Genomic DNA, 18,301 nt, shown 5'->3' with positions numbered 1-18,301 from the left:
ATTTTTTAATTAGAATGTTATAAAGTACTTATAAAAATAATACGAAATTATTTAATGATAATTTTATTTTATTTTACTTCTTTAATTTAAAATCAAGATGACTAGACTAAAACCCTTACCACCTCAACAAATAAAGAGTTTATTTAAAATAAAATGATTATTTTTTAAGCTTCAATTTCTAATATCTAATAACTAATAATTAGCATTTAACAACTTATTTTATTTAATTAAAATTGATATATAAAAAAATTGTCATATTTTATAATTCACAATTAAATATAATAGGGGAGAGGTTATAATTTTGTTAACTTTAAATTGGAGCAAGGATTATTAAAAAATAAAGTTAAAATTATTTGATAATTGTATAATTTTTCAAGCCTAAAAGCTATTTGAAAACTCTATTTAGTAAAATAATTTATAAAAATTGTAATTTAAATTACAATTACCATAAATGACATTAAATTATAAATTCTTTATTATGAAGAAAACTTCATACAAACATAAATATTACTTTACAAAATTAAAAAAAAGATAAATTTTCAAAATATAATGGAAAATAATTATTTTTAAAATAAAAAATTATGTTATATAATAATTTATCAATAATTTTTTCATTAAATATATCAATTTTTATGTGTCAAATATTTATATATATAAATAAATATTTTTAGATTTTTTCAGAATATAATATAGTAAAAAAATATTTTTAACAGCTTGAACCTGATAAATTTATGGCTTGCATTGGACAGGAAAAAATGATCACATAAGTAGCATGTGTGTTTTTTAAAATAAGCAAAAAGCTAAAAGATACTTTCGGGAATTATTTATAAAAAAATACTTTCATATAATTTTCTTCATTAAAAACTAAATTTTTTTAACAGTTTTTATGAAAAAATATGTTTTTTTTTGTTTCTCAAGAATAGAAGATAATTTTTTTTTTAATCCAAACGGGCACTAGAAGAAATATGTACCCTAAAGAATCAATAATATATAATACTGGATCCGTCCCGAATCGGATTAGTTGCGAATCAATGAACCGATTGGAATATTTCCAAAACAAATAAAATAATATATAATACCGAAGAATCAAAGTGATGATGTGGTTGTCACGTACTCAAAGTTAATACACTTGATGATTCCACGTCAACATAGTTTTGATGATAACAAACAAACTCAAAGAGGAATGCTTAAGGACGAAACAACATCCAAACGAAACTCAAGCAAATGTGAAAGCATGCAATTCAGGCATCAAGTCTCAAGCATCAAGCCAAGTCCAAGATCTCACTGGTATATTCATATAGGACTTAGAAAAATATGTAAAGGTGTACGGACTTTAGCATTGCATGAGCTCAAGTCACACATATAGTTACCTAATCATAAGGTGTTTAAAAAAACCTTGATCTAATAAGTCAAAAATGCATCTAAAGGTCTTTGAAATAACTTAAGCACGTAAGCAGCCTTGCACAGTGCAATCACACTTATTCATGATCTTAAATCGCTCATTTGTTTTAAAAAGAATGCATCTTTAAAGAAATGTCAAAATAAATGGTTTGATATGTCCAATATTGGTTTGGAAAAGGTACCTACATGATATAAACATTTCTAGATAGTTTTCATAACCAATTACATGCATTACAAGTCATAGAAACCATTTTAAAAGAAAAGAAACTCAAAATTCGTGCAAAAAGAGTGCTGCCATGAAATATCCTGATATTGGACTGAGAATATCCGGATATCAATATCCGGATATGAGCTCGATAAATATCTGGATATGTACGGATCACAACGGCTATAAACGACTAGTTTTCAAATGAGGTGTCAATATAAATACCCACATCAACAGTAATGAACAATGGACGACCATAGATCAATTATTGAACCTTTATTACTCATTCTAGCCAATTATTGCTCATTGATTACTTACTTTAATCATTGCATACACTTGAACTCATCTTTGTTTTAAAGCTATACACCTATTAGTACTTCAATTTGTGTAATCTGTACTTTGAGAGTACTTAGTCATTCTTAATCACCTCAATCTTACTTCTTGAATTGAGAGGGGAGTGAACCCTTGTGTAAGTGAAGGAAAAATGTTAGTCTGACCGAAATCTTGGAGAATATTGTAGTGGTTTGTTGAGCACCCTTGAAGCTCAACCAAATAGTGAAAGTTGACAAAGCGGCTTCAGTCTGGACGTAGGTCACAGCGGTGGTGATCGAATCAGGATAGATCTCGTTTGCAATACCTCTAAACTTTATATTTGCATAAGCATTGTTAGACCATTTGAGCATATTTAATTTCATATCTTGTCAATTATTTACTTGAGTTATTTGCTATTATTTAGTCTCTACGTGTAGTAAATTATTTGAACTCAAGAAACTCAGTTTTCAAAAAGGAAAGTGAGACATTTTGTGAAAATAATTTTAAAACTCAATTCATCCCCCCTCTTGAGTTTGAGGCCACTTGTCCAACAAATACAACTCAAATTTCTATTTGTATATGCATTTGTACCAGATTTACATAATCTTTTGTATAAAACTTAAATGTGCATTTGGATTTATTTATTTTATGTTTGAAATAAATAATCAAAATTTTATTAATAGAGCTTAAAAATAAATATTTTTGACTAAAAAGTTGAGCAAATTCAAACATGCTGATGACTTTATTTAGATGTACTTATTCAATTTAATTAAGTAAATTTTTTAACAGCAAATTTAAACGCGTTTTCTACTTCTTTACTTGGAATTAAAGATTTTAAATTTTGGACTAATAAAGAATTGAAAATGGACATCAATTTTTTTGGATTTTTTTTTTAAGTTAGAAGTTATTTATAAGCAGAAGTTAGGCCAAACAGGTTTTGAGAAAAGCTTTTATAATGAACAGTTCTTTTTTTTACAATGAAGAAAAAAGCTAAAAGTTCTTATAAGCTTTTCTTGAATTATGTGTTTTTTTTTTTTAAATGAAAAGCTATAGAGATAGAGAGAGAATTTTCTTGAAATATATGCTTTTAAACTAAATTTTTTATGTAATCACCAAACAACTTTTACCTTCTTTTTATTAATTTTTTTTTTTTAACTTTAGCTTATAAGTAGTTCTAGCTTAAAAAAGAGAGGATTCAAACATGCTCTTAGTAGTGGCATTTTAATTTGGATTTGATCCGTCTAGGAGATACTGAGCTGGATCACACACGATTGAGTTTGGTCCAATAATAATCTGAGTGGATATGCTTCAGGATGGATGTCGTCATATGATACTTTTGCGGGATGTCTGAGTTGGTGTTGGGTAGCTTTGTTTGTCTTGGCGGGTGCCTGCAAGACACTCTGACACTCAAGTGATCAATAAGCTTAACTTAGGATGGGTAAGATGCTCATATCTAAAATGTTCATTATATAGTTAGTGGTTGGACATTCTTCTTATGACGCCTTACTATGGTGACATTTGATCTCATTGGTGGACTGTGGTGCCTTTTGCAATCTATTTCTTATGTGAGATATTTATTTGTGGGTTATGTCTTTTAGGCATGGCTGAATCACGTGTATGTTTTTTAATTATTAGTTGTGAAGGAGCTTTGGAGAGTTCGTAACTGTACGAGATGAATATGTTTTCTTACTTTTTAAGTCTTCATTGTTTGGCGTCTTGGGTCATTCATGGATTGGATCCAATATCTAATATGGAAATTGAGTCCTGATCAAGATTTATCATGCGGAGACAATATTTTAAGGGTTTATTTTTTTTTGCAGCTGCATATAAATTATCTTCAGTAAATCTAATATGACGTCGTTTTGGGGCAAAAATCATGGTATTTTTGTAATTTTAATTTATTTCAGGTTATTATAGTCTTTATAATTATGATTTTTTAATCTTTCAATCCCCAAAACGACGTCTTTTTGGGAGTAAATGCAGATAACTCATCTGTAGTAACTGCAGAAATATTTTTCTGATATTTTAATTTTAAGAAATACAACAAATTATTAGGGAATATTGTTTAAATTAACAATTCTGTATGAAATGGGTCCGGATCAAGATTTATTACCCGGAGACAGTATTTGAATTTTAAGAAATACAACAAATAATTAGGACATATTGTTTAAAGGAAAAAGTATTTCTCCGGTAAATAAAGTTATCTCCAGTGAACTTAAAACGACGTGATTTTGGGTTATAAGATTAAAAAATTATAATGATAAAGACGAATATAATCTTACAATATATTATAATTATAAAAATATCTTAATTTTCGTCACAAAACGATGTTGTTTTATGCTCACCGGAAATAACTTATCTCCATTGATCGGAGAAATTCTTTACCCTTGTTCAAATTAACTATTCATCAAACTGAATCAATTATTTGTTAAAATTATGTAAACAATCATTTATACAATTGCATTAATCATTTTTCTTGTCATATCAATTGGGAATAAGAATGAGATATAATTCCTTAAACATATTTAGAACTAAAATGTTTAATTCCCATTCAAAGACAAAATTCTAACCTTATTATAAAGGTCAGATATGAATGTATTTTAGATTTTTTTTTCAAAATAAAATAAAATAACGAATTCACCATTGCCTGTTTATTATTATTGTTTAAATTTTTTTATGTATGAGAACTTGATATTAAACCTTTTTTTGGGAGCATTCTGATGATTGCAGATGAAGGCAGTATCAATTGATTGTTGAGTTTCAGAACTATTTTTCTTACACAAAATTCGATGTATTTTCTTTTTTCCTTTAATTTGGAAATTTTTAAAATGGTCCGGGACTATCAAATTTTTTGGTACTCACGTTCTTTTTCTGGCAAAAAGAATAACTCTTAAACCCTTATCTTTTTTTATATTTTCCTCTCAATCCCCTTTTATTTTCCCTTTTTTGCCGGGAGTACCGTGCTCCCAGACCACGAAAGAAATGCTCATGTGAAGTGTTGGTTACTTGATTGTTTGATTACAACCCTGACTTTAGCCTTTTTGTTTGTGTATCTTCATAAACTTTAATTCTTTGAATTGGTTATGGGATGAATCTCAAGCTGACTACGAGACAAATCCGAAAGTTGAAACTTAGTAACAATTAAAATTCCTTTCCCTCACCAAAAATGATGGGATAACCTGATCAACTTATATTGCCAATTGAGCTATACCCATTGAATCTAGCCTTATTTTACTCTTGCGAGTTGTGAATTAGTTTATACTTGCTTCAAATAACAAGGTAACATCCTGAATTTTATGGATGCAGAGGGGTCAAGATTTAATTTTAGCCGGGCCAAAAAATTTAACATATCACATTATCAAAATATTTTTGTAATTATACAAATCTATTAGGAAAAAAAATTATTTAAATTTTTTAAAGTAATAGGATTGATGTTATTTTAACAAATAATAAATATTTATTTAAAATTTAAAATATAATACAAAATTAAATTAGTAAAGAAAGTACAAATTATATGTATATATACATATATGAAATTTTCATGAGATTTTTATAAACATTTTCATGTAACCTTTATGAATATTATTTTATGTGATGTTAATGAAAATTTATTTCATGTGATCTTTGAGAATAATTTTTTTTATCTTTTATATTTTAATTTGGTTTTGGCCTATAAACTTTAGTTTGCAACTTGGTAGTCTTTAGAGGTCGTATTGGATTTTTTATAATAGGTCAGGACAGACCTATAAATCAAGTCTTTAATAGGTTATAGGCTCTAAATATTTTACATAGGCATAGGCTATCAAAGCCATAGTCTGACCTAACTTGACCCATTTATATACCTAGTCGTGACTTGTGAAGAACATCAACATAGAGAGACAACAAACTTCACAAATAAAAAGAAACATGGAACAATCAGAGATAAATGTCTTAAATCATTTAAATGACATTGGATCCACATAAATTATTTAATCAGTGTTTAGATATTTTAAAAATTTTAAAAATACAAAAAAAATAAAGAAGTTGTTAATGAATATGTACAAGAAATTTTCATACTCCATATATATACATATATCTTCATTGACTTTTCTCTGTAACAGTTTTCACTGATTAATCGTCAAAATTCTCATTCCTGTTGTGAAATCAAATACAAATAACACAAGAAACAATTCAATTCCATTATCAATAATTGTAGCTCTACATTGAAATAATTTTAAAAAAAAAAAAAGATAAATGTAAAATAACACTCCATTTTTCAGAAGAAATAAAATTAATAAATACAACCACACACAAAAAAGTTGTAAATAAAAAAAGGCATGAATTTCACTATATTAAAAACACCCAATAAACAATTATGGTCAGCAAAGACAAATAATTTCTCTTTTACAAGGTTCAAAAATATAAATCATTTTTTCCCTGAGCGGACAATATAATTACCAATGCATATTCCAAGAACATGTATTCCTAAAATCTTGAGAAATGAACAAAATATCGTACCTTGTTCCAGAATGGCTGGGTTTCGGGTGCTGAGTACGAATAAAAAAAAGGTTAGAAGAAAACCCTCATTGGAAAAAGATGAAAGAAGAAGAAGAAATTAAGAAAAAAACAATCTGTTATATGGTCATACACGCAAACAGCTCCAAATCTTCATTTATTGCCATTGTTACAATTTTAGTTAGGGTCCAGTTATAATTACTTATATAATTATATATAATAAATAAAATTTATTGAAATATAGTTTAAGAATATAATGTGGCTACGCCACTGATTCGCTTGTAGCAAAAACGAAATTGAATTGATACTCTTGTACAAGGAGAATATAATTCACCTTCACTATTACTAATTTCTTAATCTGATAATAATTTCAAATGATTTTTTCTTCTCACATAAAAATTTAGTGTAAGTAATTTTTTTTGTCATTTCAAAATTATGACAAAACACAAATGTGCGTAAATTTCATTATAAATCATTTACTAATGAATTTTTTTTATTGAATTTGAATCTAAATCATGCCATTGTCGTGAACAAGAAGGTTAAACGAGTATTCAATTGCAATTGATATAATTGCTTCTATTTTACAATCCCTTTCATTGCATCATGTGATTAAAAAAAGAAAAAAAACTATGAAGATAAGAAAGAAATATTGAAAGTTCTTTGAAATAGACACACACATATATAAAAATGATAAACTAAAAGAAAATTCATTGAATTGGCTGAGGTGGTAATGTCTTATTGGCTAAAAAGTGTTGAAGTAGCTGAAGAGCTTGCTTGGGAGCGAAAGTAGGAACCTGATGACCAGCACCTCTTATGGTCACATAAGTTAGCCCATCGTATACAACGGTCCATCCTCCCACCTGTAATCCACCCTTCATTCTTAAGTTCAAACTATAATTGACTTAATAGCAGGGTTACACCAATTTAGCCTAGAGCAAAAATTTTAAGATTTTCAAAAAACTGAATTTTTCTAAATTTTTAATTTTCGGATATTGTCGTAAACTGAATGTTTCCATCATATTCTTGAAAATGGAGATTTCCGGATAAAAAAAAATTTCTCCTTTACCAAACGCCCTAAAGAAAACTAAAATTTTGAGCAAGTTGTATGTTATACTTTAGCATAATTTAATTCCCTTGGAAAAGAAAAACCAAGGAAAGTCTCAAAATACACTATGGTTTACCTGCTGGCTGGTATACCAGGTAGTCCAATCTTGAACAATGCTGAGCCCCAGTTTTCTCAGTGTGTATCTTGTTGCAGTCACTGGAATTCTTCCATCGGTATCCCCACTATAATTCAAATAAACCAAGAAATAAAGATTGGTACTATTTATTCATACAAAAAAATCTTAGTAGGATAAGTTGTACTCAGCAATATTACAATTGGTTTAACAGATTATTAGAAATAGATAATTAAAAAAAAACTATTAGTTACTCTTGGTTTTCAAAATGGACTAACAAATATGTTGCAATTTACCTGTAAATCCATATGCGAATACCACCAGCAATAAGCTTTCTGATGACAGGAAGCATGGACTGTGGTGCATCACTCCAAAATGAGATATTATTGCTAAGGACAAACAAAAGGACAGCATCAATACAGTTTTTATTTATTATTTTTCAACCTATCAGATATGTATTAATATATATGGTACAGTTTAAGGTTTAATTTGATGATTTTTTCCAATATATAATGTTAACAAAGTACTGAAGTTAATTGATCAGATAAATAAATATCATATTTAGAAAAGAAAAAACAGAAAAAGGTAAGGTGGACCAAAACCTGCAGTGAGTCCATGGATAGGGAATATTGGTAACATTGGCATGCAGTGCCTTTTGGACTTCTGGCATATTTAGGTACACATAAGTGTAATCTGATGCACAAGGATCATATCCAGCTGGTTTTTTATGCCACCCATCCTGTTAAAATCAAATATAACAGCATGCTCTATAAAGTGTAGTAAATCATACTTGTTTTGCAGTTAAGTGATGTTATTAGTACCATATTTAGATATAATATTGTACTTTGTGCATAATATACAGATAGAAGTGCTTAATTTATAAACAGAAGAAAAATAAGGTGGGATCATTTACACTCAGATTGTTGCCGTCTGTAAAGTTATTCAAATGATGTACTATAAATCTTTTTCTTAATATTCATTACTTAACTAGTGTATGAATAATTCGAGAGAGAAACACAGTTAAGTTGAGGAAAGCTCACAAATTTGGAAAAAGAATGAGGGGATACGCCTTCGATGACAGGGGCTTCCCTTCTGTTGCTGGTGCTGCTGTTGCTGAGACACAAGGGAGTGTACAAGCTATACATGTCAATAACATTATACACTTTGAAGTACTTATTGAGTTCATTACTGCAGTCTTTTGTTTGATTGGCAAGGCTGAAGTTGCATTTGGTTTTGATGTCATGGTATAAACCATCAGATATCACACCATGATCCCACGCATAATCTATCATACCCTTTTGGTCTGTTTCATCATCCATTTGTGCATTTCCAATCTGCACAAGCAGTGTCATTGTGTCAAATTCAAAATGGTTTCACTTCTTTTCTTTCGGACTTTTATATTTGATCAGTTCATTATGCATAGATAGAGCTTGATGAGATAGAAAAATTCACCATGAACCCTTTGAAGTTAATGTAGTCTTCTTTGGCAGGATTATGATTATTATCGAAAATGAGCTCAGAAAGCTGGGGAACATAGTGTCCTGAAATGTCAAACACAAAAATGAGCTCAATGTATATTTCACAAAGAAAATGTATGGTGTTTTAGAACTTAAAAATACCTGCATAACTTTCGCCAGCAATGTAGAACTCTTGTGATCTGAATTGTGGAAATCTACTAAGCCACTTGATGATAAAGGTGTATGAATCCCTAGCTGGTCATGGAAAATCAATACCCATCAATAAATCAGATTAAGTGAAAAAAAAGATGTATAAATCCTTAGATGATAGCAGCATTACCAGTAACAGTGTCACCAAGCTCACTAATATCATTGCTGGTGTTGGTGTAGGAGAATCCCACTCCAACAGGGGATTCCAGAAACAAAAGATTTACAGCTGTAGAAATCATAATGGTTAAGGATTATTGCTTTCTTTAGGCAGAGTTTTCTTTTTTAATAAATGAAAAAAGATCATATATAGATATCCATTATAAAAAAATATTGCAAAGTTTTAAAAACTGTACCATGTTGATAAATTATATCTAATCAAGTAACAATGTCATAACTTCATAATTCACCACATAAATAAAATTAATTTATTCTTTTAATCACATATGAGTAAGCAAAGAGCAATGAACAATATTAGAAGTGGGGGAGAAAAGATGAAGTTGTCCAATAACTTTAAACCTTCATATTTTTCAATTGTCACCAATTTACGAGTTTATCTCGAATTAACACATTTGTCAAATTTAAAGGTCCTTGTTTTGGTATGTAGTGGAAGTTTTTGATTACAAATTTAAATTCACCAACCTTTATTCCAAGAATAAGGGTTCAACTTTAGCTTTGGTTGGCTGCTGTTCTGTGGAAAGAAGGGTCCTAACTCCTCTGCTTCTCCATATCCAATTGAGGAACAACCAGGGCCTGAAACAGTCATGCAATTTTTATTTTTTTTTCTCAATAATTGCAATAATGTACATTTATGTCACAATCAGTTAATGATTCGTATAAGCTATAGCTAATTTGCTATTTACTTCTTAATTTGTCTATTGGAAACATGCATAGTATATACTAGATATCAATACCATAAGCATAAAGAACGGCAAAAAAAAAAAATGGGCCATTTTTTCACATTAAAGTAGTACATTCACATGCATAAAAGCTTAGAGTTGTAATCCAAGGAAGTTAGCCAAGAAATAAACGAAGCATGCATTGCGTCCTGACTTTGAATTATAACTTTGAGTCAATAGTTGCAGAAAAATTTTCAAATGCACCAAATCAATACATAATATGTGACAGTAAAATTATTCAAAGATGAACTTTTAGTTTTCAGCTTTTTTCTTCATTATAAAAAAAGAGCTTTTTATTATAAAAGCTTTTCCCAAAATCTGTTTGTTGGCCTAACTTATACTTATAAGTAGCTTCTAGCTTAAAAAAGAGATGATCCAAACAGATACTAAGTTTATGTAAAAAAACTTATGCCAAATCAGACCTTTAGCCTCTGTAGGCCCAAATTATAAGTTTGACTTGACCTATATTTAAAAAATAAAAGCCTTAAACTAGGTTGTTAGCTTGTTTAAGCCTATTAAATATTCAACAATTAAAAAAAAAAACTAAAATAATATTATTTTATTAATCAAAATTATTAAAATAATCATTTTATTTAAAATAAATAATATGAATAGGCCGACCTGTAGACTTATAGGCCCGACATGTATAAAAAAGCCTATATAAAAAAGCCTATGATCTGCTTTCTAAATAGATTTTTTAAAAGTCTAGGCCTGTTCTATTTAATTATTTGTAATAGGCCAAGTCTGACCTATATAGGCTAGGCCGGCCTAGCCTATTTACACCCCTAAATAGAGATATGAATGCGTCAGGCACTCTAATAGGGATTTATAACTCAGCCCAGGTTAGATTTGACTTATTACATAAAATCAAATAGAATAGATTTGAGCTTTCAAAAAAGCATGTGTAGAAAATAAGCCATAGCTTTTCTTTTACATGTCGAGCCTATAAGCCTATAGGTCGGACGATATCATTTTATTTATTATAAATAAAATGAATAAAATTATTATTTTAATAATTTTGAATAATAAAGTAATATTATTTTAATTATTCTTTTAGTTATTGAATGCCTAATAGGCTTAAATCGACTAATAGGTCTAGGCCAAGATTTTTATTTTTTTAAATATAGATTCGTCCAAACTTATAATTCGGGCCTACACAAAGCTAACAGACCAGGTAAGATCTAAAATATTTTATACAAGTATGGCCTATATAAACCAAAGTTCAACCCATGTTACCCAGCCTAGCCTATTTACACCCTTGTTACTGATCATTTTTTACCAAATCGTCTCCTAAAGAAATGGCCGTTGATTGCTTATGCACATGTGATGTGCTCATTCTCAAATATTCTCACAAGCATTGATTCTTTGAATCTGCTATGAGACTTCGGAATAAAGTTATTTAAATCTCTCCCAAAGATGACATGTGGGGATCGACTGAGACTTTTTTCTTTCCACTTACTCAGCTCAGTTACTACCAACTGAGCTACCACTATTTATTGTATTATGTGTCTTTTTAATTGCCATATAATTTGTGAGCATTTCGTCTTGTATTGTATATAGCATTTCTCTTTATTGAGATGACCAACAAAATCATTATTTTGGTTGGTCAAGCTCTAATGTGTTGTGATTTGTGATGTTCCTCATGTTCCTTCTTTCTTCATAATTCATTTTTTTATTTTGCCTTCGAAACAAAAACCCAAGTTGTGCCCCTCCCCCCTCCCAAACCCCCTTTCCTTCGCAAAAAAATAAAAAATAAAAATAGAAATAGAAACTGGAAGATAGAAAAATTTACAAATTTTTTTTACAAAATATATCCTACATCCAAGGTTGTCAAACTCGCGATTTTACGTAAAATCGTGAGGGGATAGTAAAATCGTAAAATCGCCACGAATCGTAAGTTTTTATTTTTAAAAATATATAATAAATATAATAATATCCAACTAACATTATAAATAAAAAGACACAAACTCATAACAAAAAATTTAGAAACTAAGTGCTTAGAGTACAAAGTTCATCAAATTCTCAAAGTTAGCATCCTCGTCGTCATCTCCCACGGCATTCTGGCAGTGTCGTGCGATGGTGGGGAAGGAAGATGATTGTTTGCCCTTTCTCTTGCAAACGCGCGATGGGGATTAGGGTTTATTTTTGATAGAAAATAGCTATTGAGTAAACTGGGTTGGGCCAAATCGATTTTTTGTCCAAATTTTTTTTTTTGCCATCACTGCCCATAAATCGCTAACTCGTCCCAAATCGTACGAGTTTGCGATTTTGCACAGTAAAATCGCGATTTTAACGAGTTTACTCAGAATTTCGATTTTACTACCGATTTAACTCGCCAAACAAAGTAAACTCGTAAAATCGTACGATTTTATGAGTTAACTCGCGATTTTGATAACCATGCCTACATCTCTTCTCTCATATTTCTGTTATGATATTTTTGCTTAATCACGAAAGCAATAAAACAATAGATGTAATGTATAACTAACTTTGAAAAGTAACAGTGAGTTTATGAAGGATAAAAGCTATATATAAATTTGTTAGAGAAACATAAAAATAATTGATACTTACTCAAATTTTTGGGTGAGCGATCATGAGCGAACTGATTTGAGTAGTTCCCAGAGAAAGTTACATGGGAGTGGATACTCTAATGTGAAAAAATGGTCATGTGGTGATGTTATTTGATCACAACCACTCATTGATGATAAGATAAGAGAGAGAAAAGTGCATAATTTTTAAATGAGTAGTTGTGATCAAATAACATGACCACATAACTACTTTTTCACATGAACGAACTAATTTGAGTAGTTCCCATAGAAAGTTACATACTATATTTGTAATATCCGATAATTTACAGGATCAATGACTGTACTTACAACCAATACAAGATTTTTGAATGTGTTTTATCTTTACTCACATAATTTTTGAGAAAGTTAGAGGTCACTTATTCCGAAATTATTTCAAGTACGTCTAACTATGAAGTTCTTAAGTTATAAGTTAAAGAAAAGTAGGTATATGTTATTAATTAATATAGGTAGTACCTATTAATTTCATTAAGTTATCTTCAATCCTCTGGATCTCTCTTGTTCAGTTGTTAATTCGATTTATTTATGTACCTCTCTAGCTGGATGGCTGTCAGTAATCATTCTTTGTTTGTGCCATATCTCTTTTGCACTAAAATGTTACAATATTCAACTTCTACGTTATTATTATTGTAAAAAGAAAAGTAAGATATATTTATTTAAAAAGCGGAAGTCAAAGAAGCTGTAGTAATAATGATTTATTGTTTCAAAATTGGTTGAATCTGTTGAATGATTCCATCATGGAGTAGCTCAAGAGTTTAACTTTCATAGAATAAATTATTGCGGGGTTTAACAACCTTCATGATGATATGGAAGTTACACCCACACATTCTGTGGTTCACTTAATCATTGTAAACATCAATCTTACAGAAAACAAAAAGAAGTCATTCTCCTTCTTGCGATTAACGTCAGCTTAAATATGATTTTTTATTCTTCAGTGTATAATTGTATTGCAAACATATATTTAATATTAGGGGTGTCAATATGGGTTTTGACACGCGGGTCAACCCGCGACACGACACGAAAATTCGTGTTCGGGTTGACCCGTAAAAAAATTCGTGTCGTGTTCGTGTTGGAAAAAATGACACGCAAAAAATTCGTGACGTGTTCGTGTTTATGAATTCGTGTTCGTGTCGACCCGTATTATTTTTAATTATTATTTTTTAATTATTTTTATTATTATTTTTTTATTTTTTATTTATTTTCGATCTATTTTTTTAAATTTTTTTGTCAATTACCGTTTTGTCCCTTATTTTGCGTGTTATTCGTGTCGTGTCGTGTCAACCCGCAAAAAATTCGTGTCGTGTCAGTGTTGAAGATTTTGACACGAATGAAAATTCGTGTCGTGTTCGTGTTGATGTATTCGTGTCGTGTCGAATTCGTGTCGTGTCAACCCATATTGACAACCCTATTTAATATATAACCCACCACTGACGACATATTGATCAAAGTAATATTGATTTTTCGTTTATTTAATTAATAATGACATGTTTTTTTTTGTTTTTTGGGTAGGAACATAGTGACACGTTACAAGGACTGGATATATAGGAGAAAATAAGTGATTTCATAGAACATACCAGATTCCACAATTATTTAAGCGAAAATCATTTGTCCTTTAAAAAGATGTAACTTGTGTTGTTTTTAATTTTTTACTCCATATATTATCGGTAGTACATAGTTATAATATGTAAAATTGTTTTTTTTTCTCTCCTCAATCAAATCAGCATAATGTAAAAAGTGAAAAAAGCAATTTTATATATTATAATTATGTACTATAAGTAATATATAGAGTAAAAAACTAAAAGAATACAACTTACATCGTTTAAAAGGACACACACTAAATCCCTTAAATTAAATATCAAAATATTTGATGAAAACAAATATATATCTGCAGAAGTATTATATAATCATAAAAACAAAATATGAACTTCTATCAAATATTTAATTTTAGGGATTGATTTTTCTTATGTCATTGGAGACAAGACTATCTCCTATAGAGACATCTTCAAGTGGGTCCTACACTATAACAAAAAGAAAAAAAAATAAAAATTGATGGCTCAAATTTCGAAGGATCTATAGCATGAGGTAAGCTCTCTCCAATGACATAAGAAAAACATTACCCTTAATTCTATGGTTTGTATGGGAAGAGTTGCAGAGCTTAACAAAAGTGGATGAGATAGATGGAAAATGTTCCAGAAAAATCTTTAATTTTATAATAGTACATAATAGAAAAACAATTTTTTTAAGTGCTATATATGGGTTTCAATCATAATAATAACTTTTTTTTATATAGATATTAATAATTTTCTAGATATGAAAAAAAAAGTATTATAAAGCAGTTAAAGTTTTTGTTTTATTGTCCATTTTTATTCTGGCGTAACTCATTTAAAGTTTTCTCGCCTAATTATGTTCCTATCAGCAATAGTTATTTCTTAAATCGATTTTCTTTATGGCTGTTTTTGCAGCATATTGATGCCACTGACTAGAGAATAACCGCAAGCTTGCTTGGCCATATTCAATTGTTGTTATATCTTTTTTGTACATAGTTGTTGTCATATAATTATTTTTATTCTCGTGTTTGTTGACCTAAAGCAACTAAATGATCACTAGTCACTACAACCTTCATATTGAATCTTTTGACTTCTTTTTCTGTTAGTATTATTTTTTTTTAATTTCCATTAATTGGTAAGCTAAATTAATGAATTTGTAAAATGTGAACCCTACATGTAAAACATGGAGAAGGATCCGTTTACAATTTTTTTTTTACAAATTACACTAAGTATGACCGGTCATACACTCTTGATTGAAATATGACTGATCATACTTAATGTAGTTTGTAAGAGTTTGTAAACTAAGTCATTTAAGCAGACTATGCAAAAAAAACTCATTAATTGATGTAAGATATTATTCTAAATTCATTTATGTTTATATGCTTAGTATAATGATGATGTTACGTATACTTTAGCTATAAATAATTAAGCTCTTTCTAAACTCCTCCAGATTGGTCAGAAGAGGCCCCAGATTTGCTTAAGGATTAATTCTTAGCAGAATTTGTTTTTGCTCAATGAAATTTGTTATTATTGAGATATATAAAATCATTAATGTAGCCTCACCCAACAGCTTAAGCTTTTGGGTTGAATTGGTTCTTTATATGATATCAGAGTCTCGGTGTACCAGGTTCGATCCTCACCGCCCCCACTTTCTTTCTAGTGAAATTTCTTTCTTCGCACAGGTAGTTGGGCTTGTGCATTGTCCACTCTTCAAGTCCAGTGGGCTCTCATGTGATGGGACGTGTTGAGATATATATAAAACCATTAATTTAACCTCACCCAACAACTTAAGCTTTTGAGTTGAATTGATTCTTTACCGTTATCAAATAAGTTTATATAGTGCACAAGTAATATAGTAGTCCTTGTCTAAATAATGTGATAATATATATGAATATACCAACATTGTCTCAATCATTCATTGATTGGTGTGAATTCATACAACTTAAAAGATTGATTCAATTATCTATGATATTGTTCACCCAAAATGTATATATATAACTCAATTCACCCTTTATTAATGGAGTCATGAACATGAGATTTCACCCAATAATAAAGATAATATTGAAAAAAAGAACGTATATAATAATGTGTAACAAGTAGTCTTCAATATAATGTCAAATAATATTCATTGTCGTGCTATGTATATTCTACAGACTATAGGTAAGGAATTAGTAAAATACCTCCATTGAGCCATAGGAGAAGAGGTTTTTCTTTTGGTTTATCAGTGGACTCGAAGAACCAATAGAACAGTGCTCTTCCATGAGTTTCATTGACAGTGATATAACCTGCATATTGATTGAACTTCACCGGAGGCTGGCCGGGGAGTCCATGCACTCTGTCGGCTTCTTGTTGTGCTAGCACCTCCTGGCTAAGGTGGTAACTATGTGACACACCTAAAGCTTCATTGGTCAAAGAGATAAGAAGCACAACATGTAGAAGAAGAATGAAAATAACTGAAAACAAAGCCATTTGGTATCTCTTTCTTTCTCTCACTTCCTCGGTCTCTTCTAATAAGGGACCAAGACACTCTCTTGTCTCTCTTTATGCACACTTCCACACCGGGCGTGGGCTTTGGTTTATATAACGAAGAGGCTTAAAAAAAATCGAGACATGTGGATTATAGCTACTGGTGCTTTACCTCTAAAACAAAATATTTCTAATTACAACCCAAAAGCGATTGACATTTCCCATTTTGGAAGCATGCTTTGAGAGTTTAGGTGGTATAAACTATCGGAAATCATTATCTTATATTGATGGGAAAGAAAATCTCTCCCGTAAAAAAAAAACTATGTATTACAAGTAGTACATAGTTATAATATTAAAATTATTTTTTTTCTCTTATCGGACATTTTCGACTGACATGCGGAGAGAGAACAAATAATTTTATCAACTATGTATTATCCGTAGTATATAATTTATTTTTTTATAGAAGATAATTTTTTTCAGCAACATTAGAAAAATGGAACCCATAAACTATATATGGGACTAAAAATAAAATTATTTAAATAGAATTTATCTTTAAGGTAAATAATGAGGAATGTATATGCTCAATCTTAAATTTTAGTGCATTGAAATTACCATATGCCCTTTAAAGTAAAAAAATAGAAATCTTCATAGTTACTACTTACTAACTTCAAAGACAAATTTTTTATTTTTATTTTTATTTTTATGGTATACCAATTCTTATGGATTAATTTTAAGTTGAGGTTTAGTCACAATTAAAACTCTTTATCTGTTTACCAAAAAAAAAAAAAAAAAAAACTCTTTATCTTTCACCAAAAATATATTTGGTGGAAATCAAACTTAACTTCCCTCTCTTACTCAATGGATATTGTCAACCAAGATGCACTCATTGGGTCTTATTCAAATTATAAAGGACTTACAAAATTCATTATTGCTTTCACTGTAAACAAAGGATGTACATTAATGACTTTCGAAAGCTTCATGATGTTTTTGAGAATGAGTTGTATGATGATTTAATGGAGTTTAAGTGGCATGACTTGCGAACTGGTCAATTGCATTAAGTGGCATGATAAGCTTTATTGATCTGGACATACTTGCGTTGAACTCAACCCATATATAAAAAATAGAAAGTATGGCCACAAAAATCTCCAGAGCTAGCTAGATTGGACTTGCACTACAAATAAAATTGTCTTTGGCTAGTACTGAAAAGTTAAACAGCAGAGCAAAAGCAATAAGAGAATATTCTAATTCCGATTTTAAATTATAGTGGTGAAAAAGCAATAATAAAATTGCACCTGAAACGGCATGGTGAAAAGTGAAAACAATAAATGAGGGAAAATGTATCAAAAAAAATAAAAATAAAAAATGAGGGAAAATAATCAATTCACGGTAAAATAGCAGATCAACCACGGCATATAAATGTTGTGACTTGTGACTTCCTAACTGCATTTTTCAGGTAATTTAAGCTTGGGTTTTATTATTCTTACGTTAAAGGAGATAGTTATCTCATGTCATAGAAATAACTTTGTGGGCTCCACCACCTGAAAAAATAAAAT

The 18,301-nt window shown here is 29.7% G+C and overlaps 1 protein-coding gene across 1 annotated transcript; it reads right to left on the bottom strand.

Annotated features, from left to right (window-relative positions):
* Positions 1-7,119: 7,119 nt before the first annotated feature.
* On the bottom strand, positions 7,120-16,751 carry LOC133306409 (serine carboxypeptidase-like 34). Its single transcript, XM_061506726.1, has 10 exons — positions 16,463-16,751; positions 9,897-10,007; positions 9,388-9,483; positions 9,210-9,302; positions 9,043-9,131; positions 8,631-8,924; positions 8,193-8,329; positions 7,887-7,979; positions 7,594-7,699; positions 7,120-7,272 (listed from the first exon to the last, which is right to left on the bottom strand). Exons 1-10 carry the CDS (start codon positions 16,749-16,751, stop codon positions 7,120-7,122), a joined length of 1,461 nt encoding a protein of 486 aa, XP_061362710.1.
* Between the last annotated feature and the right edge of the window lie 1,550 nt (positions 16,752-18,301).

This window comes from Gastrolobium bilobum, unplaced genomic scaffold (genome assembly GCF_033153095.1).
Source record: "Gastrolobium bilobum isolate Gb01-03AN ecotype WA unplaced genomic scaffold, APGP_CSIRO_Gbil_v1 utg10835, whole genome shotgun sequence".
Taxonomy (NCBI): domain Eukaryota; kingdom Viridiplantae; phylum Streptophyta; class Magnoliopsida; order Fabales; family Fabaceae; genus Gastrolobium; species Gastrolobium bilobum.
Note: the sequence above shows the minus strand (reverse complement) of the source record. Positions and strands in the feature narration are given on the sequence as shown.

What these genes read in the sequence shown, in the direction of transcription:
- LOC133306409 (XM_061506726.1), bottom strand. Translation starts at nt 16,751, where the DNA reads ATGGCTTTGTTTTCAGTTATTTTCATTCTTCTTCTACATGTTGTGCTT. An exon ending in TCTCCTATGGCTCAATGGAG is followed by an intron (nt 10,008 to 16,462) that starts GTATTTTACTAA and finishes TGACTGTTTCAG; the next exon opens with GCCCTGGTTGTTCCTCAATT. An exon ending in TATCCATGGACTCACTGCAG is followed by an intron (nt 7,980 to 8,192) that starts GTTTTGGTCCAC and finishes GTTTGTCCTTAG; the next exon opens with CAATAATATCTCATTTTGGA.